This window comes from Dermochelys coriacea, chromosome 19 (assembly GCF_009764565.3).
Source record: "Dermochelys coriacea isolate rDerCor1 chromosome 19, rDerCor1.pri.v4, whole genome shotgun sequence".
Lineage (NCBI taxonomy): Eukaryota > Metazoa > Chordata > Testudines > Dermochelyidae > Dermochelys > Dermochelys coriacea.
In genome coordinates, this window is record NC_050086.2 from 6,811,354 (window position 1) to 6,832,531 (window position 21,178).

The 21,178-nt window shown below is 48.6% G+C and overlaps 3 protein-coding genes across 5 annotated transcripts in view; 1 reads left to right on the forward strand and 2 right to left on the reverse strand.

Annotated features, from left to right (window-relative positions):
• Positions 1 to 2,150, reverse strand: part of EIF3I (eukaryotic translation initiation factor 3 subunit I) — a 14,153-nt gene extending 12,003 nt beyond the window's left edge. Inside the window, exon 1 of the mRNA XM_038377973.2 lies at positions 2,003 to 2,150. Within this exon, the coding sequence (XP_038233901.1) occupies positions 2,003 to 2,005 (3 nt within the window). The 5' untranslated portion in view covers positions 2,006 to 2,150. The remainder of the gene's footprint in view (positions 1 to 2,002) is intronic.
• TMEM234 (transmembrane protein 234) lies at positions 2,010 to 7,784 on the forward strand. The gene is made up of 5 exons (XM_038377976.2): positions 2,010 to 2,132; positions 4,298 to 4,449; positions 4,992 to 5,058; positions 5,610 to 5,702; positions 6,884 to 7,784. The coding sequence occupies exons 1-5, from the start codon at positions 2,120 to 2,122 to the stop codon at positions 6,952 to 6,954; spliced, it is 396 nt and encodes a 131-aa protein (XP_038233904.1). The 5' UTR covers positions 2,010 to 2,119; the 3' UTR covers positions 6,955 to 7,784.
• A 267-nt stretch (positions 7,785 to 8,051) lies between these two features.
• DCDC2B (doublecortin domain containing 2B) lies at positions 8,052 to 21,011 on the reverse strand. Of its 3 annotated transcripts, none has more exons than XM_043505950.1 (11): positions 19,928 to 21,011; positions 18,118 to 18,175; positions 17,239 to 17,294; positions 15,612 to 15,743; positions 14,907 to 15,053; positions 13,532 to 13,571; positions 12,297 to 12,365; positions 11,861 to 12,050; positions 10,443 to 10,546; positions 9,965 to 10,024; positions 8,052 to 8,479 (listed from the first exon to the last, which is right to left on the reverse strand). In XM_043505950.1, exons 1-11 carry the CDS (start codon positions 20,203 to 20,205, stop codon positions 8,402 to 8,404), a joined length of 1,212 nt encoding a protein of 403 aa, XP_043361885.1. In that variant the 5' UTR covers positions 20,206 to 21,011; the 3' UTR covers positions 8,052 to 8,401. The 3 variants fall into 3 exon arrangements, with proteins under 3 accessions (XP_043361885.1, XP_043361884.1, XP_038233900.1); XM_043505949.1 differs by having other exon boundaries at positions 17,239 to 17,315; XM_038377972.2 differs by lacking the exon at positions 12,297 to 12,365 and having other exon boundaries at positions 17,239 to 17,315.
• Between the last annotated feature and the right edge of the window lie 167 nt (positions 21,012 to 21,178).

Consider the following 21,178-nt stretch of genomic DNA (forward strand, 5'->3'; position numbering starts at 1 on the left):
GGGCTCCGGGCCGGCTTTGGGGGGGGGGGAGGAGAGGCACGACACCGCGGGGATGGGCTACGGGCCGGCTTTGGGGGGGGGGAGAAGAGGCAACGACACCGCGGGGGGATGGGTCGGGCCCGGCTTTGGGGGGGGGGGAGGAGAGGCACGACACGCGGGGATGGCTGGGCACCCGGCCCTTGGGGGGGGGGAGGAGAGGCACGACACCGCGGGGATGGGCTCCGGGCCGGCTTGGGGGGGGGGGGAGAGGCACGACACGCGGGGATGGGTCGGGCCCGGCTTGGGGGGGGGGGGGGAGAGGCACGAAACCGCGGGATGGGCTCCGGCCCGGCTTTGGGGGGGGGGGCACCCAACAGGCAAGCGACACCGCGGGGATGGGCTCCGGGCCCGGGCTTGGGGGGGGGGGAGAGGCACGACACGGGGGATGGGCTCCGGGCCCGGCTTTGGGGGGGGGGGGGAGGAGAGGCACGACACCGCGGGGATGGGCTCCGGGCCCGGCTTTGGGGGGGGGGGGAGGAGAGGCACGACACCGCGGGGATGGGCTCCGGGCCGGATTTGGGGGGGGGAGGAGAGGCACGACACGCGGGGATGGGCTCCGGGCCCGGCTTGGGGGGGGGGAGGAGAGGCACGACACCGCGGGGATGGGCTCCGGGCCCGGCTTGGGGGGGGGGAGGAGAGGCACGACACCGCGGGGATGGGCTCCGGGCCCGGCTTTGGGGGGGGGGGAGGAGAGGCACGACACCGCGGGGATGGGCTCCGGGCCCGGCTTTGGGGGGGGGGGAGAGAGGCACGACACGCGGGGATGGGCTCCGGGCCCGGCTTTGGGGGGGGGGGGGAGGAGAGGCACGACACCGCGGGGATGGGCTCGGGCCCGGCTTTGGGGGGGGGGAGAGAGGCACGACACCGCGGGATGGGCTCCGGGCCCGGCTTGGGGGGGGGAGAGAGGCACGACACCGCGGGGATGGGCTCCGGGCCGGCTTTGGGGGGGGGGGGAGGAGAGGCACGACCGCGGGGATGGGCTCCGGGCCCGGCTTGGGGGGGGGGGGGAGAGGCACGACACCGCGGGGATGGGCTCCGGGCCCGGCTTGGGGGGGGGGGGGAGAGGCACGACACCGCGGGGATGGGCTCCGGGCCCGGCTTGGGGGGGGGGGGGGAGAGGCACGATACCGCGGGGATGGGCTCCGGGCCCGGCTTTGGGGGGGGGGGAGAGGCACGACACCGCGGGGATGGGCTCCGGGCCCGGCTTTGGGGGGGGGGGAGAGGCACGACACCGCGGGGATGGGCTCCGGGCCCGGCTTTGGGGGGGGGGGAGGAGAGGCACGACACCGCGGGGATGGGCTCCGGGCCCGGCTTTGGGGGGGGGGGGGGAGGAGAGGCACGACACCGCGGGGATGGGCTCCGGGCCCGGCTTTGGGGGGGGGAGGAGAGGCACGACACCGCGGGGATGGGCTCCGGGCCCGGCTTTGGGGGGGGGGAGGAGAGGCACGACACCGCGGGGATGGGCGCCGGGCCCGGCTTGGGGGGGGGGAGGAGAGGCACGACACCGCGGGGATGGGCTCCGGGCCCGGCTTTGGGGGGGGGGGGGAGAGGCACGACACCGCGGGGATGGGCTCCGGGCCCGGCTTGGGGGGGGGGGGGAGAGGCACGACACCGCGGGGATGGGCTCCGGGCCCGGCTTGGGGGGGGGGGGGAAGGAGAGGCACGACACCGCGGGGATGGGCTCCGGGCCCGGCTGGGGGGGGGGGGGAGAGGCACGATACCGCGGGGATGGGCTCCGGGCCCGGCTTGGGGGGGGGAGGAGAGGCACGACACCGCGGGGATGGGCTCCGGGCCCGGCTTGGGGGGGGGGGAGAAGAGGCACGATACCGCGGGGATGGGCTCCGGGCCCGGCTTTGGGGGGGGGGAGGAGAGGCACGACACCGCGGGGATGGGCTCCGGGCCCGGAATCCTCTTTCCCCACAGAGCCCCAGAGGCCCCGCCCCGCCGCCGGCCCCGCACTCACCATGGCGGCTGCTCAGCCCCGGCAACAGCCTGCGCAGCGCTCCGCGTGAAGGGAAGGGAGGAGGAACCACGTCCGGGTCAGGGGGCGCGGCCGGGCCGGAAGTGAAGGGGAGCCGCCATGGCCTCGGCGGGTGAGTTTCCTGCTTCCGGGGGTTACCCCTCCCCCACGACAGTGGTCGGCCCGGCCCGGCCCGGCCCGGCCCGGGGAGGGGGGGTCCAGAGGGCGGGGAGGGGCCCGAGGGGAAGGGCCCCCCAGGGTGGGGCACGGGCGAGGGGGCACAGGGGCTTCTTGTCCCCCGGGGGGGCTTCCTGGGCTAGAAGGGCCCCGTGGTGTGGGGCCCAGGCGAAGGGGATTTCCATTGCTGCGGGCTCCCCACTGGGGAAGGTGCGGTTCAGGGGGGTCCTCAGGGTTAGGGGTGCAGGGGAAGAGGATGGTCGGGGGGTTCCCAAGGGAGGGGGGGCTCCAGGGAGGACGGGAAGAGCAGGCAGTTCCCCCTGCACCATATGGGCTTGACAGGGCTTCCCATCTGTAACGGGGCCACCGAAGGGCCCAAGACAGTCACTTCACTGATCTTGTGGACCAGGGGCGGGCAAACTTTTTGGCCCGAGGGCCTCAGCAGGGGTTCAAAACTGTATGGAGGGCCGGCTAGGGAAGGCTGTGCCTCCCCAAACAGCTTGGCCCTTGGCCCCTGCCTACCCCCCCTCAGAACCCCTGACCCATCCAACCCCCTCCCCCACTCCTTGTCCCCTGACTGCCCTGACCCCATTTACACCCCCGTCCCCTGATAGGCCTCCCCAGAACTCCCACGCCTATCCAGCCCTCCCTGTTCCCCATCCCCTGACACCCACCCACCCACCCCGAACCTCTGCCCTATCCATCCGCCCGCTGCTCCCTGTCCCCAGACTGCCCCCTGGGACTCCCTGCCCTTTATCCAACCCTCCAGGCCCCTTACCATGCCACTCAGAGCAGCATGTCTGGCAGCCGCACCACCCGGCCGGAGCCACACACGCTGCCGTGCATGAGCGCACAGTCCCGCCGCCCAGAGCGCTGCCCGTGTCAGGGGCTAGCCTCCTGGGCCAGGAGCTCAGGGGCCGGGCAGGACAGTCCCGCGGGCCGTAGTTTGCCCACCTCTGTTGTATACACAAACACGCCCAGTTGTTCATTGAGCAGGTGCCAACTGCCTCCCAGGACATCACCTTTAAAGGACACCAGGATGTAGCCAGGTTTTTTAAAGCTGCTCAACTCCTTTTGCTTGGCACACACTGCAGGTTGCACAAATGCCGTATGGTTCCAGGCTGGTAGCATGGGGGGAGTGCCACAAATATAAACTGATTTGCATTTGGTGCCAGCACATCTCAAGCCATCACTGACTGGGTCACAACACACTGCTAGCAAGACCCATAAAGTAATGTAGAGCCCAACTTTCTCACTGATAGTTTATTTAACCTGCTTTCACGGACTGGAATAATCTGCAATAGTAACTGGACAGAAAAAGAACTGAAGCACAAATAAATGTGTAATAAACCTGCGTGAACATTACATAGTAACATTTATTGCAAAATACTGCACTGTCAGCTGCATTCAAACAGGACTGTTCAGTGTTTTGCATTATTCTAAAATAAATACTGCACCATAAAAGTTCAGAGCTTTTTAACATCTCTTATTCTTTAGTGCTTGCAGATGTGATGATTGGGTTGCATTTATTGTACGGGAGCTGGTCACAACATTGTTAAGGTTGATTGTTATTTACTAAATAGCACTATGTTAATAACACAGTTATGCACTAAATGTACTTGCTACATTACAGAAGACATCGTAAGAAAAGGCCCCTACGCCTAGGAGCTTAGAGTTGACCACAGACAAATACTATGCTGAGGACAATAGTTCTTCTGTGAGAGTTGGTTGGTAAGATCATTGCATAGGAGGCTTTGTGGAAGAAGTGAGGTTTAAAGAAGGATTTGATAGTTTGACTCACATGGAGTGAGAGACTGTTCCATACAGGTAGGAGTGCATTGAGTTAGAGAGAGCAGTAAGGATGAGAGAGAGGGTAGAATGGGAGTTCTGGGTGCTTTCCACAATTGGGCTTTTAACACAGGAGAGAGGGGGAAAGTGAAGGAATTTGTGATGGTCACAGTGGCAGACGCAGGACTGATGTTCAGAACACAAGTTTAGTCGCAGAGCAAATGGCACTACATGCAGCCATGGAGTTGGGATAATGTAAGAACTAAAGTGAGAAGCTCATATTACAGGACACAAATAATCCCTGAACTGTGGTGATTTGTGATTGTGTTGCAGGTGAAGTGTCTGCGCTGGTCCTCGTGGCTATTCTGTGGGGAGGGACAAACCCATTTTTGAAGACAGGGACAGAGGGACTGGAGAAGGTGAAGCAAAGGAACCGGGTGCTGCAGCTGCTTGCAGAGATGAAATTCCTGTGCCTCAATTATAAGGTATTAGAACCCCCTCCAAACCATTTCAGATAGTGCCCAGGGGGCCTCCTGGATGGAGATTGTTTTGAATGTCTATGGCTTAATCTGGCTTTAATATTAATTTTCTTGACCATTTAATTATATCTGCTCTGGGCTTGATGGTTTTTATTGGAAATTTAATTTTTATCCTTTGTGATATTCCATTTAGCTTGCATATGATACCACTTTTCCCATGAGGGTTTCAAAGCACTTTACACACATTAGTTAATTAAGCCTCATATCATTCCTGTAAAATAAGTGTTCTCTCTCTTTTACTGACTAGGAAACTGAGAAGTTATGAGACTGACCCAAATTCACACAAGGAGTCAGTGGCACAACCATGAACAGAGCCCTGTGATTTAACTGCTAGACCACACTTCCTTCTAGAGTGAGGAATAGGACAAATGAGTCCTGGTTCCTAATTCCCCACTCTAACAACTAGCTTCACTTCTTCACATAACATTCATGCTGTGTATATGGTCATTTCATGTGCAGTGACTGAATATGTTGTGTTTTCCTTGTAGTACATGGTGCCATTTCTGTTTAACCAGTGTGGATCAATAATCTACTACCTCACATTGGCATCCACAGGTTAGTCCTTCCCATTATGTTTCAGTGTAGTGGGATAGCTGGGGCTGGATAGACAATTTCATCCTTGAGAAGTTCTGTGGCCCAGCCAAGAAATCAATTACACATCTCTAGGCTTGGCAGAATGTATTACTTTTTAATTTTGACATATCATTGACATTTATTATTAAACATTTTTTGTATTTTTATCAATTTAAATTTTCACAATTGCAGAAAATTGGGGGGGTGACAGGCAATTATTTAATGACACGAGATGCAAAAAATTAAATATTTATAATCATTAAAACACAAATTGTCACATCACATGTTAAAGTATATAAAGTAAATTTCCTTAAAATATAATAAGTTCTCAAGCAGCATTTTTCTCACTTTGCCTATCTGTAAATATTTTTTCCTTGGTATGTGTGTAAGGTGAAACCAATGTTTACCAACAAAAATCTAAGCCTTCCAAGCCTACACATATTTTGCATTGGTGATGAGAAAGTGATTTTTACAAGATTTAGTTTTTAAAGTGTGGTTAACTGATCACGTCAACATCCCCTGTTCAATTTCAGACCTGTCCCTGGTGGTGCCTCTCTGTAACTCTTTGGCTTTGATAGTCACAGTAGTAACTGGGAAGACTCTTGGGGAAGACATTGGTGGTAAAAGTAAGTCATATTTCGGTGCAGTGCTTTTATATATGTGCTTTGCACACAGCACCATACCTTGAACATCTAGATTATCATTGTTTGGTGTGATCTCTAGCTAGATCATGTAATGCTAGGGGCAAGATGTATGGTTAGATAAATAGTTCTTAACATAAGTGGGGATGGATTTATTGAGGACTCCTCCCCTAGATATGTAGAGTGATGATCTGGTTAATCCTGCCTTCTCATGGATGGATATAAGGTAACACTAGTCTGTGTGTGATCATCAGTTGCTGTTGTCTCACTGAGGGATTTGAAACTAGGTTTTGGACAACTCTACTCTGCTAGTAGTAACTTAATATTTTTACATTAAGGAGCTACACTGGGGGTAAGCTGCAAAAGGTAAGAATGTTATCCTGTGAGTGCTTTAGGGGAGGGAAGAAACCAAGCAAATTGAAAGCGTGATGACATTTTGTTCCAATAACAGCTTATTCAGCTTTCTAGGATTATCGCTGAGAGAGAGTGAAATTTGTAGATTTAGAGGCATCTAGTACAGTTCAAGTCAATGGGAGTTAAGGGTAACCGTACCTCAGGTTCAGGCCTTTACACAATAAAGACATGTGAGCAGAACAGAACTGGTGAACACCCCTCTGGGCCAAGAAGGATGTTCTATAAAAACCTAAATTACCAATGAAGATTCTTCTTCCTCATCCCCTCCCTCAGTCCAGTGTGTGACACTAGATAATTTCATAAAATGGCTGCAAGTTTGAGGTTGTTTGTAACTGACTGGGATGAGGTCCAGCTCCATAGGTCCATGCTAATAGCTACATTTGTGTCTTTAAACACAGCTATTGTTAGCACAGCGTTAACAAGTTTTCCCTGACTAGAGCAAACAAGGACTTTTTTCCTAAGAACTATGCTCCAGCCTCCTATACACATATGCTATGCTGTCTGTAGTTTTATGATATAGTTAATAGATAAAAGAAAAAAAAAACACCTCTGCATCACTGTGAGGAAGAGTGTCTAGAACCTGCTATTAACAACGCTGCTGAAATTCATCTGGAACTAGCATGTTTCTGATCCTGTCTATCTGGCTAGTCAGACCACATCATCACTGTAGCATTTGAATGGAGGACAAGGCCTAACTGATTAGTGGTGGGTGTTCATGATTCCTCCCATTTTTGTATGTCCTGTCTCCTTAGGAGCAGTGGTAGGAATGCTGCTTACTATCTTGGGAGTTGCTCTATGCATAGCTGGTTCTGTGAACCAGTGAGAAACACTGACAGTGGAAGAAGAAAGAATGTGCAGAAGGTAATGCCGTTGTTTGGGGATGGGTACCCCTGCCTCTCGGGACCCAGATCAGCTGCCAGTGGTGTGGTCTAGAACCAAGGCAACGTGGAAGGGTGAATTTTGACACCTAAAGAAGAAGATTTCCGAAAACAGTTGTCAGAGTCTCTTTGCCTTTTCAAGGTTGAGGTCTTGTTCTTTTGGAGGCACTAAGCCTTGAATATTTGGGGTTTGAGCCCCCAATACTTAATTTACATACAGAATCCTATGCAAAAAATTAGTGTCCCGATCTTCCTCCGACCTCCCTTCTAGGTCTCCCAAAGTTCCACATTGCTGGAGTCCATGGTGTAATCTCTATTTATTGTACATCCCCATGATGGACATGTTGACATTCCCACCCACACAGTGAGGGATTTGGAACCAGAGTTTACGATGTAAAAAAAATGTAGACAACTGGGTTACAGAGTTGAAGGGTTGTCTCATCACTAGATAGTACATTTTAAAATCTGAAAAAAAAAACTTTATATCAATCAGGGGAATATTTGAGACAGGACAGCAGAAAATGGTTCACCAAGCTTATTTACGGAGGTAGCTACTGCACTAAGACTCGGAACTATAATTGCTACATCACAGTATTTTTAGAACATAAAGGCTGAACAAACTAAATAGGTTCATACTCATCTCCTCCTCAGTTTTTCCAGAAAGTCTTTTCTTCCGTGTGTGCCTCTTAGACTGTAAGCTCTTCAGAGCAGGGACTATCCTTAACTTGTCTTGTTCAGCACTTACTGGATAATAAATTATTACCAAATGCTCTGAGCCAATGTCCCTCCCGGATTGAGACTTACAACTTAACTGAGAACCCAGCTAGTCTCTCAGCCGCAGAGGTGTTTGGAAGGACTCCCCTTTCATGGGAGAGTAAAAGTTATTCTGTACAGTAAAAATTAATTCCTTCCCCCCCATTTCAGATACAAACCAGCTCCTTGACTGTGGAAATTAAAAAATGTAGGCCCAGGCATTTCACATCTTCCTCCCCAAGCACCTTCCCCAAGAAAGGAAGAAAAGTATTTATATTTTATATTTTAAAAAAATATATTATGAATGTGTCTGACTCATTGTTCAGCTGAAGCCTGCTTTACAAAGCCCAGAAAATGAAGGGTTTCAGAGTAGCAGCTGTGTTAGTCTGTATTCGCAAAAAGAAAAGGAGTACTTGTGGCACCTCTAAGGTGCCACAAGTACTCTTTTTTTTTTTTTTTTTTTCAGAAAATGAAGGCATTCTTATTGTTTAAAACAAGCATTTTTAAAAATCCTTGGATTTGATCAAGGTGCTTATGTTACCCACCACTGCAGAGAGAGTAAAGCTAACTTGGTCTCCATTTCATCACAGTCACTTCATAAACTCTTTGGAGCTTCACATGGTCAGAGAAATGGCTCTTTCAGTTCTCTTCCTCCTCCGAATCACTGCCGTAATTTCGCATTGTCAAGGCCTTCCGCGATCTGTCAGTGCTCCCAACCTTTTCCCATTTAAAGACAAAACAATACAAGTGACTTTTAATGTAACTAACATGGTGTTGTATAGTGGTTACAGTCAGGGTCTGGCATTAAGAATTTCTGGGTACTGTTCCCAGCTATGCCATGGACTCGCTATATGACCGCAGACTTCTGCATGCTTCAGTCTAAACACTTTTAAAATAGGCCTAGTGATTCTTGCCTACAGCACAGGAAGGCTATGAGGCTCAAATAAGTGTTTGTATAGCAATTTGAGGTCTGTGAATGAAAGGCCAACTACAACAATATCAGCATTTGCAGGAGGCAGCAGGGTACTCTTTGCAGACAAAGAAATCCTGCCCCAGCCTGTGAAGTAAATACAGAATACAAGGATCCAAATTCACTCCAGAGGCCAGAGTGCTTCATTAGGTTATTCTGATGTTAGCTAGGAACTGCTCTGATTTAAGTCTGAATTTTACCTTTGATCTTAAAAAGGAACAGGAGCAGTCCCATAACATATGCAATGGGACGAAATGCATTAACTCTAGAAATTCTTATGAAAACTAGTATAAGAAAAATTACTGCCCCCAAAGAGCAGGCACTTTTATAAAAACTCCACAAAACTGGGATTTTTTTCATTGAAAAAGAAAAGTTTCAGACTGTTGCTGTTAAGTGATTGAAGAGATTTGTTACAAATGTGTTTGAATCATAGAATCTCAGGGTTGGAAGGGACCTCAGGAGGTCATCTAGTCCAACCCGCTGCTCAAAGCAGGACCAATCCCCAATTTTTACCCCAGATCCCTAAATGGCCCCCTCAAGGATTGAACTCACAACCATGGGTTTAGCAGGCCAATGCTCAAACCACTGAGCCATCCCTCCCCCAAAGCAGCTGATTCTGTGTATACCACAAGCATCCATACTTTGCATGTCTAAAAGCACCACTGGTAATTCCTAATTTATATGAAATAAAATACTCCTGCCTCCATATTTAATAGAGGTGCAACCTGCAGAAATGTGGTCCCAGCATGCACTGCACCATCAGGACCCCAGTAGTTTTAACAGGCTGCATTATAGTATTAAAGATTAGGGCAGCTGCAGGTTGAGACATGCAGCTGCAAAGGCCAAACTTCCACCACCCTTGGAGAACGCCAAGATTCAGCTGTCAATCTTTTACACATTCAAAATCTAAGCCTCTGATAAAGAGGTTTTTACAGTGAAGGTTTGTAACCACAACTACAGTTACACAAGATGAGACACTAGCACACAGTAAGTGGCATACCATTTCCCCGATACTGTGTGCAGTTATTTTGGTTTTAAGAGTTTATTGTATCAGTTGCTTTATAAGTCACAATTAGGGGATAGCAAATTTGTGTCAGTTTAAGAATTTGTACTGAGTACCCTCCTGTTAAATTAAAACCAATTGTGTCTTAGGTATCTAATCTTAACTTGCTTACTTGCACACTGTCTTACACACACACACTTTACAAGTATACTGGACTGTTTAGCAGTACCTTGCTGTGAGGAGTCATTTTGCTTTTTGGTATAACTTCTTCCACAGTCTCTGCAGCTCTCTGGAGAAGAGAGAAAATGAGGAGAAAAATCAGGGGCAACCTATTTTATCTTTAAGACTCCGCTCTGTTGGAGAACTATACGACTCTTACAGCCCTGTAGAAAGGCCATCTCTAGAGTCCTGCGCAAATATAAAAGTGTGGATCCACACCTGATTCACATCCACAAGAATCAACTCTTTGTATATGGCGGGGGGGGAGGGGGAATAGAGGATCTGGAAGGTGGGGAAGCAGCCTCATAGGCTATGAGCTGCAGACAGCGGATTCCCTCCCTTTGAGATCCTATATTTAGAGCCCTGCACGGATACAAAATTTGTATCTGCATCCGATCTCACAGTAGCAGCCTGAGCTCCCAGACAGTTAGTAATGCAGGAGAGAAAAAGCCTTTTAGTAATTTACCACATAGAGTTATACCTCATACCTGATCAACAGGTAGCTCTATCTTCGTGTATTCATCCTCCACAACTTCCCGGGCACCTTGCATCTCCTTCCTCGGGTCTTTCACTTTATAGACACTTCCCTCTTCTATGAGGAGAAGAAAGATCTTAAGAGAGTATCACAGACACTAACTGTGTCTTAGTGCAGCTTAAGCTATAGGAATGGCTAGGTCCAGTCTAGTGTTTCTGGGGGCCTTTCATCACTGCCTGTCATGTTGCTAGCACTGAGGAAATAGCATTAATAAGCTGTTAACCATGTTTAGAGTTCAATTTTATATAGCAAATCAGATTAAGAAAACATTGGGTCGGTTCATAAATCTCATTTAAAAAAAAAAATGTTCCTGACACAGTTACAGGGTGAGCTGCACCTCTGTCTCCTTTCTAGGTCTCCCAGACTTCCCCCTGCACCCTGTTAGACTTCATGCCTTCATCTCTCTGGAGTGGAATCATGCATTTTTCCCACTCTTAGATCAGGCCTCAGCACTGACCATGCTTACCCAGCAGGTCCAACTGAGTTTGGTACCTGCCGTTCTTCCTTTCGGGAATCTGTGACCAATGGTAAATAGAGTGATCATACAGCCTTCTTAAACCAAAGTATTGTTTAACAGTAGGAACAAAGCACTTAGAGAAACATGATTTTAAGACATCAGTCTATCTTACCTACACACTTACCATCCCTGGATGGTACTGAGGCAGGCCTAACTACTCCTGACACCCCAGAGGAGCCTAGTTTCTGGTTTCCCCAAATAGCTCCCCAACAACTCCTCCCCCTCCCGAGAGAGAGAAAGAGAAAGAGTTCCTTTTTAAACTCCTATAGTGCTTTTGATCTCTAATTCACAGCCTTTTCCCCATCCTGGCATTGTCTCTTAACAAACCTTAGGTGTTTACTAAGGGGGGTGGGAGGGTCTTATCTTGAACCATTTGTTTCCTTCCTGCTTGTTTTCCTTGCAGCCCCCTATTAAACTTAACCAATATAGTCATACAGTAAACATCCAAATAACCAGGTCAACATACAGGATTCGTAAGTTATCGCAGAGCAGCTCCACATCCACCACAGTTCCTTCCCTGACTTGCTGGTAGGCATTCAGACACATTTGCTTTTCACCTTTTATTTTAACTATTTATAGTTAACTTTTAACTATTGCATCAGCAGATACAGTGGGGTGCAACTCAAGGCAACTCCAGACAGAGTTCAGTATCTCAGCTTCACTATGACTCAGGTCTCAAGAAAGTCTCGTTTATGGAGTGTTGAGGAGAGGAAGGAATGTAATTACAACAGCACTTAGGAGATACACTAGCCACTGTTCCTCTTTAGCACCTCTGAGTTAGACAGATTGCTCCCTTCACATCAAATTAAGGCCATTCCCTGTCATTCCTAAACATCCATAGTGATGTTCTTTACCTCGGTCAGGCCAGTGTTGCATGTTCCTGCTATTCTTCCTGTTTTGCCCTGCACGGACAGGCTTAACATGGAAAACAGACTCTTCCTCTTTGCGTGGATATTTTCTGGCTTGTCTGCACACTGCTGGAGAAGGAACGGGGGTCTTGTCTTTCTCTTCATTTCCTGTGGACTGCACCCTGCGATAGTCTGGCTGAAATTAACATTCACAATAACTTCCTTAGTTTGTTTCTTAACCTAGGGCTTGTGAGAATGAGAGACTAATTCTACAGCATTAGTTATAGAGACACTAGGCCATCTGCCCAATATGGCCCCACCAGTACACCTCAGAGCTGACTGGAGGATCCCACGATACCAGTCCTGAAAACAAGGTTTTAAGTTAAACTGCTATGCAGTTTAACAATAGTGGGTCACACCCAGTGCTTGCTATATTCATTGCCTGCTGAAGTGGATCAATGAGGGCAGAATCGCTAGCTCCATCCTGGGAAGTGGCATAGCTTTTACCAAACTGAGAACAAGAACAGGAAAAGTTTCAACAAATGTAACAAGACAGACCCCCCTCCAAAAGGGCATGGCAGCCAGGACTTGCTGGGACAGTTCGTTTTCAGTGGAGTGCCCAGCTGACCCCAGCTTCTGTAGATGAGATCCCTGTATGACCACTTCCTACTCACACAAGAACTCTCTCCTGTCCATTCCAAGATGGATTCTCAGAACAGCTGCCTTTATTGATCATGAAGTGGCAAAAAGAAGGGTACAAGCCCAAATTTGCAAGCCAGCTCTATGGAGCACTGTACAACAGAAGAGAGAACCAGATGGCCACTGACTACAAAAATGTCTCCTGCTGGTCACGGGCATGCCAGAGAAAAGGACTCCACAACCAGGACCATCTGAAAATAAGATCTGAAGAAGTCAACATCAAGGTCCCAAAATTAAGAAAGAAGGGGGTGTTTAAGGCCTGCTCTGGAAGCTTCTGTTGGATGAAGATAATACGCCATGGCAAAACACTAAGTTCTACTAATGATCTTACTGGGGGCAGCATACTTCTTTGCTTCTGTAGGCTGAATTTACTGCACACACCAGGTGCTCCTTGCATCCCTCCATTCTCCCCATGTGCCACCCTCCTCTATTTCAGGGACTCCCTGCAGCCCCCTCCACTTCTCCCCCATATCAGACCCCTTCATCTCCCCCTGCCCCCTGTGTGTGACCCCATCCTTCCCCATGCCAGGGCTACCCATTCCCCCAGCCATTCTTATTCTCTCTCTTTCATCTTTTCTCCCCTGTTCAGGATGGTCAACATTTTAAACTCAGTGGAGATTGAGACAGAGCTAAAATAAGCGATATTATTAGGCTGGAATGTCCAAACAAAAAAATGTCATCACAAGCTCAGCCAGTTACGATTATACTATAAAGAGCAGGCAAATAGGGTGCCTTCATAGGGCATCTGAGGAGAACGCCGCTATTGCTTAAAACAGAGAGAAATGAAGCAAAGATGGAGATTTCCAGCCAGGTCCCATTGCTCATATCCAGAGGATATTGTATCAGAATCAGTGTTGGGGGAAGCTTTTCTGCTGCATCCATTTACACGTGTCCACTATGTACAGATTTATGTCTAAACCAGCTTGACGGCTGGTCTGTAGCGTAAATGTAGCAGTCCACGCAGGCTGAGCTACCTACCCCGTGATTGTGGATCCTGCGTCTGTTATTTGGATGGTTCCTGAAACACAGAAAACCGAATCTCAGCATGTTGAGATCCAACATATTCAGCGACAGGGTATGCGTCCATGGGATGCGTATGCACAAATATTCACCCTGGCATTTTTTTTTTCCTTTTCCACATTCACAAGCAAGTGCAGCGCTGGTGAAAGGTGCTGGATTGACAGCCCTGGAGGTCTCTATTCTCAGAGCAGGCAGAGCACAGGTAGCATCAGTGCAGGCTCCCCCACCAGTGTACCTCAGCCCTAATCTGAGCAGGGCGCTGACTCCATGACTGGACTGCTCTGCTGAGATGACCCGCAGGAAGGAGAATTCATGATGCTTGTGAAGAGCTGTTTGACTCTAAACTAAATCAACACCCACCACTCATTTCACACAGGCCACTAAACAGCCAGCAGGTGATTAAAGGAAAAAAGCTCTTAGTCACTGCTGACCTAGGCCAGATTTGAAGCACCATCCTAGAGGTGGAAGGCTCTATCCCATTGCCAATCCAGACCAGCCAAATCTGCTGCTATTCCCAACTGACAACTGCTTTTTGGCCCTTGCTACAGGACTACTGGGAAACTGAGCCAACCTACTTCTTTTTCTGGTGCTGGGCACGGGGATTTCATACGGTGGTTTGTACACGTTAAAAACAGCCCCTGACACTAACATGCATTAAAAAAACCCAACAATTTTGTACCCGTGAATTCTATCATAGTTCAGATTATTTTAATCCGAGGCCTCGGACACTCTCACAACAGAATCCTAATAATAAGGAAATGGATTTGTTTAAGTGTTCACATTTCCCATTTCAAGTTGGGAAATTTGATATGCAAACTAAATAAAAGCTGTTCAAGTTGTTTCCAAGATTCAAACAACACACACTTTTGGCAGGGGATGGGGGCAAGGGCTCCCTGTCTTTCCAGGTGAACATCTTTAAGTGCTCTTTGCCAGGTTCCAATCACACCAGGAGAGCATCACTGAACGTCGGCTCAACATTGCAGCATTTCTTTTTGAAGTGATTTTGGGTTAGTTCCAGCCATAGTTTTCAAAGGTGGCCACAGATTTTGAGCATCTCCAGTTTTAGGTGCCCAATTTGAGACACCTAAGGCTTTGGAGTTACAGGTGGCTCAGCAGCTCTGAAAATCAGGCCCCTACAGGTCTCCAACTGGGCACCCAAAAAATCAGAGTTTTGAAAACTGGGGCTTGAGTGATTATTAAGTTACAGGAAGATCTAGTCATTTGTTCCCTTATTTCCCCTCTCCTCACTTCCATGCATAAATATGAAGATTATTTTTAAGTTTAGGACCAGCATAACGCACAATCTCTAGGCCACAGTTACCTGCCTACCTACCGTAATGCCCGGTGCATAGAATTCTCAGGCACCAGCAGTTCAAAGTAGGGCAGATTTTTGTACTTCTCTGCCCCTATCGCCACATAGTATTCACCGTTCACCAACTCCTTGCCACTGGAGACTGGGGCTCCATCCAGCCGGCAGAGTCTATGGGAGAAGATCGCAAGGGGGTTAAAAAACCATGGGAGTGGGGTGGGTGAGGGAGCAGCAGCAAATGATCCTGCTTGGGTGGAAGTAGACCCTGTGATCAGAACACAGGCCAGAGAATGGGCCATGCTCACAGTTGGTGGAGGTCTGCTGAAGTCAGTGGAGTTATTACACCACGGTGAATGTGGACCAGTGTGTTTCAGCTAAGTTATTTACTGTTCAAACTATATTTGTTCAGTAAGATTCCCCTCCCCCTCCCCCTCTACACACAAGACATAATATGAGGATAATGATTTGCTTATAGCTCTTTTCACCTGAACATAATGAACGTTAACTCTCACCAAGCCCCCAAGAGGTAAGTATTATCCCCATTTTACAGAACGTAAAATTTGAGTACCAGGGCCAAACAGCACATCAGTGGCAGAAACAGGATTAGAACCCAGGTGTCCTGACTCCCGGTCCTCTTGTGCTAACCACTAAACAGTGTAAGGGGACACAGTATAGCCCAGATGGACATGAGGTAAGGAAACGCCAGTAGTGCCTCTTACGGATACCCACTTTCGAACAGCTCCACTGCGCAGGTTGGCTTTCTCCGTCAGCAGGCCCAGGGTGGCATCCCACTCCTGCAGGGTGCTCTTGGAGAGCAGCAGTCGGAAAGGGGGGCTCAGCAAATCCCCATTCCGGAAAACACTTCAATAAAAGGGCCAAGAAAATATATGTGATGAACCTGTGTTTCCAGCCCCCTGTATCTGTACACCCAACCCCAATGAACAAATAGCCAACTCCCCTAGAACTTTCCACACATCCAAGCCAGCAGCTCTCCAACAGCCACACAATTAACCAGCGCTTTATTATTGGGTACATAGTGGTTGAGCCGAAGGATCCCAACCATGATTGGATCTAGTTGTTGTACAAATATATGAGATGGTTCCTTCACCAAAGAGTTTATCATCTAAAACAACAACAGATGAAGAGGAAGGAAAAGAATACAACGTAGGAGCAGAGTGAACAACGCAACGATAGAGGAAAGCAACAAATGTGCTTATCTCGCCTTTACCCCTAGGAACAGACAATATATGAAGGGTGGAGGAAAGTGAGGCCATCAAAATGTGGACAATGTTTACCCATGCACGTGTTAAAATTTTCTTTTAAAAGATATGTATCAACTATAGCCAACAGCCCCTCCTCCTGTCCATTGTCAGCTGGGCATTTAATTGGAGACACCATGGAAGAAGTGGGCCTTGAGGAGGGATTGGAGAGTGGTAGCTTTATGGATCAGCTTGGGGAGAGCATGCCAAGCTCAAGGGGCAGCATGAGAGGAAGCACAGAGAGGGTTGGGGGGAAGCAATAAAAAAGGCTGGCACTGTTGGCAGAGGAAGCAGAAGAGACAAGAGTGGATAAGTAGAGTGGCAGAGTTGCAAAGAGCCTCAAAGATGAGGAGAAGACTATGATCTCAGCAGGAACCTTTTGAATGGACTGGAGATAGCCTATAATGCCAGACTCTCAAGGTCAGACATACAGATAGTGTGATCTCCAGCTAGCGTGTCACAAATTTCCTCCCCGTCAAGACAGATCATCCCAATGCACAGCACACTGGATTCAGAAGAACTTAACAGGGAGGTCTCAGCCTGTAATAATCCATATGCACAGCCAGTGCTTCATATATTGGACCAAACTGTGCTCTCAGTTTACACTGTTGTAAATCCAGAGTTAACCCAGTTGAAGCCAATGTGGTTACAATGGATTTACACTAAATCGGTATCTGATCCAATCAGTTAAAAGTCCAGGAAACTCTGGTACTAATGGGGCTTTCCGTGCTTGTTCTGTTTCAGAAGATGAAATGATTGTGCTCATAGAAAACCATTCCACACATAAGGCTGCAAGATTCATTTAACCCAGGGCTAGAGGAGCAGGGCCCAAAATATATCTAGCTACAGAGGGCTGGTCATTGAGAGGAGGGGTCCCTTACTTCTAAAGAATGAATTAGTCCTGATAGGGAGGAGCTTGCTCTCAATGAAGGAGGCATAGATAGAAATAGCAACTAGCTCTGGGAGGGACCAGGGCAGGAATACACCCCTCCAAAGCCAGTTTCCCCCGGTTCCTGAGCTCTGGGACTCTGCCTCCAGCCTCCCCAGACCTCCGGCTCCCAAAGGGAATCTTTAGAGAAAAGTCAAAAGGCACTCACTGTATAATGCAGGGCAGCTGGACATTCTTCTGCCATCGCGCTGCCATGTTCAGCTTCTGGGGAACAACGGGGCGGATCTACAGGCCAGATTCAGCACACACAAATGTCACTCAAACGCAGAGCTTAGGAGCTGCCTGCCAGGTTGGACTTCCTAACTTGCTGTATGTTCTCATTGCTGCTAGGTGGGGCTTGTTGGCAGGCAAGTCCTGGAGAGCCTCTTCACTCACCCTCACCCACACCCCAAATGGGTTGGCAAGGCCAGGTGCATAGGGTTGCCAGGGTTAAGTCTGTGTATAGGTCTAAGTGTTAATGATGGTGATGGAATGTAAACAAAGGGCTCAGATCTGCTGGCAGTCACCCAGGGGATGTCCCATTGACTCCCAAAGCGCTTTCAGGGCCTTCATTCTTAGGCACCCACATTTATTCCTGTCATCCACACCAACTTCTTCCTGACTCCTGCACATTTTTCACAGCTGCCTCCCCTGCTCGGTTTAGGATTGACATTCTCAGTTCCATTGATGTTTAAATGGGGGTGGGGTCGGGGCGCAGCCAGCTGCTGGTTCTGACAAACTTATTTATGAGCTGTGGACATTTTGAAGAGATTGGCAGGAGAGCACCCCTTACTGCTTTCTCTACAGCATTAGTCATGGTGGGAAGAATGTCACATACCCAGGTAGATCTCACACTGCCCTCCTCCCCCCACATCCTTCACCACCAGGCCCCTGGGAGAAACACATGCAACCAGCCTCGTAGAAAGTAATTCCTGACAAAGTTCTCCCGTCCTCTGCTAGTAGCAGGTGGTGTCCTAATCCCTGACCGAGCCTTACATTCTGCTCGCTGTTTGAACAAGGCAACCACCTGTCTCCCACACGGACTCACCTGCATGCCATTTTTTTTCCTGCTCCCACTGAGCTGCTTCATTCCAGGGTTTAAATAGCTGTAATAACACAGGCAAGAAAATTATCAATACACACCTCTTCTAACCCCCAGCATCCTAACCTGGGGAGAACTTCATTTGTATGTATTAAACTTAATACCTTATTCTAAGTCTCATCACCATGAATAGAAGTGAAACTGTGGACTAATCAGGCTACAAGAACAAAATTCTAGCTGGTTTTTAACTGATTACAATCATAAGATGGTTATGTCTAGTGTTTACTTCTTTAGAGGTCAATACCAGCAAGAACTGGACCAATGTTAACTGGTTAGGTCACTTCTCAGCTGATAGTTCTTGACTTCTGCAAATATCTGTATGCCAGTGTTGCCTACATTCACGCTGCAGCCATTCATATTGTATATAAAACTCTCTGCTTCCCAAGTGCTTATCAGCAGGAAATTATCATTTCTTCTGGTTGTCTCTCCCCATCTGCCCTCCAGAATGCTAGACTAACCAACAACTATTATAATGAAACAATTCTCAGCCAAACAGGCCAAGTTCCAGATATTACATATGCCAACTTCACATTTTGGTGAACATCATGTTTTATCCCTTGAGCGAGACATTGACCAAGACTCCAAGCACTGGCCAGTGTTACTCAATAAATACAGGTTGACAGTTTCTTTCACAATATTTACTTACTGAGTCCGATTCATCCCTCATGAAACTTCACTGACTCCAAAGGAGTTATGCCAGGAATGAATCCAGCCCACTATATTTTAGGCTGCATTTAAAAAACAAATACACATTTGGAAATGCCTGCTCCATGCAGAACATAAGAAACCTGGTAGAATGGGAATGATGCATCAGTGGCTGACATTTCTAGGGACGGACACTTGTGATGGAAGCCCACAGCAGATAGCCCCAGCTAGCTCCCACTGAGCTCCCTAAGACACAGAGCTGTGTGTAATGCAACATAATACTGCACAGCACATACCAACATCCTGCCAGAACATACATTTTTCTGCAGATATTTTCTTATTCTTATAATGTGAAAGATCACCTTGATTTACATTTCCGGTCTCATCCAGCACATCTAGGAATATTCACAACTGATTCCAATGAGTGAAGCAATTAAAAGAACAGATCTCTTCCTTCCCAGTTTCAGGCTAACACACAGCTGATTGTTGCATGCCCTTTAAAATCCCAAATATTAAAAACTTAAAGTCCCTTTAACTTCCCCAACTATTAATTTTAAGGGTAGATAATCTGATGGGAAGTGAAAACCAAGATTACTGACAAGTTGTTAAATTCTTTTGTGCCACACAACTGGCTACACTAAGATTTTCTTTTGATAAAGACTGGTTCTTATGCAGGGTGAATGAGGCACGCACGAGAGCAGGAATGAGCTGGCTCTATCAATCAAAACAAGTTTCAGAGTAGCAGCCGTGTTAGTCTGTATTCGCAAAAAGAAAAGGAGTACTTGTGGCACCTTAGAGACTAACAAATTTATTAGAGCATAAGCTTTCGTGAGCTACAGCTCACTTCATCGGATGCATTTACAAGGTGAGACTCTAAGCTCAGCGCTGTCAGCCATATTTATGGCAAACCAAATACACTGCATGAATTTTTCCTGCACCCCCCATTACCCGCTCAGTCTCCAATTTCTTTCCACACTCTGCCTCCTAAACTCTAGACAGAACATAACACACACAGAAGTGCTGTCTGTTTTCAGCTGCATAGTTACCTCTTCCTTCCCCAATAGCCACTTTATTAAGTCCAGAGACTGAAGTAACAGTTTGATCTACTCACTCTAGCTTTTTGAACCGCTCAAAGCCAGCTGCCACATACGGGCATCCATTTTGCAGCTCCTCTAGCTCAGTGACCCGGTGGCCCTGCCTGGGGGTGTAGATGTTCCTCACAGCCACAGAGGCATGAATGGTGCTGGTCACCTCATTCAGAAATGCTTCAAAGGTCAGGAACTGGCGCTGGTTCACCACAAACTTCCTTCCGTGGAAGAAGGAGTCCCCATTGCGATATACCATCACATTCTTGGCCACAGGGGCCAGAGCGATTGTGCTAGAGCTCATTCCTCTTGAGCCACGTCCACCCCACTGATCATAGAGAGACAAGACGATCAGCGCAGGGCAAAGGCTGGAAGAGGAAAACCCCAGCGACCCTTGTGCTAAGCACAAGCCCTTGCTGGCTGTCTCCCTTTGTGCTCCCTCTCCCTTCTCAGAGCTGTGTTCTGAAAGGGACTCTTGCCGTTTCCATGGCTGCAGGCCCAGCAAGAGGAGGGAGTTTTGTGGGCCAGCCTGGAGGCTGAGTCACTCAAACCGGGAACCAAACAGCTCCTCAGTACCTCTCTTCTACTACACACAAACAGCACCAAAAGCTCCCTCACAGCCCAGCTCCAAAAATCAGGAGATTGGATGGCTCAGGAGAGCAGACAGGGCTGATTACCTCCACAGCCCAGAGTGGAGGTGTCTGAAAGTTGTCACTCTTTGATAACTGCTCAGTAGCCTGTGGGACACTTTTGGCAGGTGCCAATGCAGCACCTAGTTGACAAGTATCTGCATCACAAAGCAACCCCCCTCCATCCCCCGGCATTAATTAGCTCCCTAGTTACCATCATCAAAATGGACTATGGAGACTGAACTACTCTGCTGGCCTGCAGGAGAGGAAGAATTGTCCAGTGGCTAGGGTATTAGCTCACAACCAGGGAGACCCAGGTTCAATTCCCTGCTCTGCTGAGGGGACAGAAAAATATCCACAGTAGAAAGATGGGGGGAGCTTGAACTGCTGCAGACAAGTTTGGTCAGCTGGCAGAGGAATTCAAGCTAAACACCTCTCACTTGTATGACAACCACTCAAAAAATATTTCATTGCAAACAAAGCTATACTTACCCCTGTCTTCTCCCCCTTTCTATTCCACTGCTGAGAACATAGATTCAAGACATCAGCCTGATTCCCCCATCTCTGCAGAGGGGTGAAGAAGTGAAGCCTACAACAGCTCCTCTCCACTCTTCTTGAACTCAGAGGGCCAAATCTTCATCCTGCTTA

What these genes read in the sequence shown, in the direction of transcription:
- TMEM234 (XM_038377976.2), top strand. An exon ending in TCCTGTGCCTCAATTATAAG is followed by an intron (nt 4,450 to 4,991) that starts GTATTAGAACCC and finishes TTTTCCTTGTAG; the next exon opens with TACATGGTGCCATTTCTGTT. An exon ending in CCTCACATTGGCATCCACAG is followed by an intron (nt 5,059 to 5,609) that starts GTTAGTCCTTCC and finishes GTTCAATTTCAG; the next exon opens with ACCTGTCCCTGGTGGTGCCT.
- DCDC2B (XM_043505949.1), bottom strand. Translation starts at nt 20,205, where the DNA reads ATGAGCTCTAGCACAATCGCTCTGGCCCCTGTGGCCAAGAATGTGATG. An exon ending in GAGCGGTTCAAAAAGCTAGA is followed by an intron (nt 18,176 to 19,927) that starts GTGAGTAGATCA and finishes GTGTTATTACAG; the next exon opens with CTATTTAAACCCTGGAATGA. An exon ending in GCAGGATCCACAATCACGGG is followed by an intron (nt 12,366 to 13,531) that starts GTAGGTAGCTCA and finishes TCTTGTTCTCAG; the next exon opens with TTTGGTAAAAGCTATGCCAC.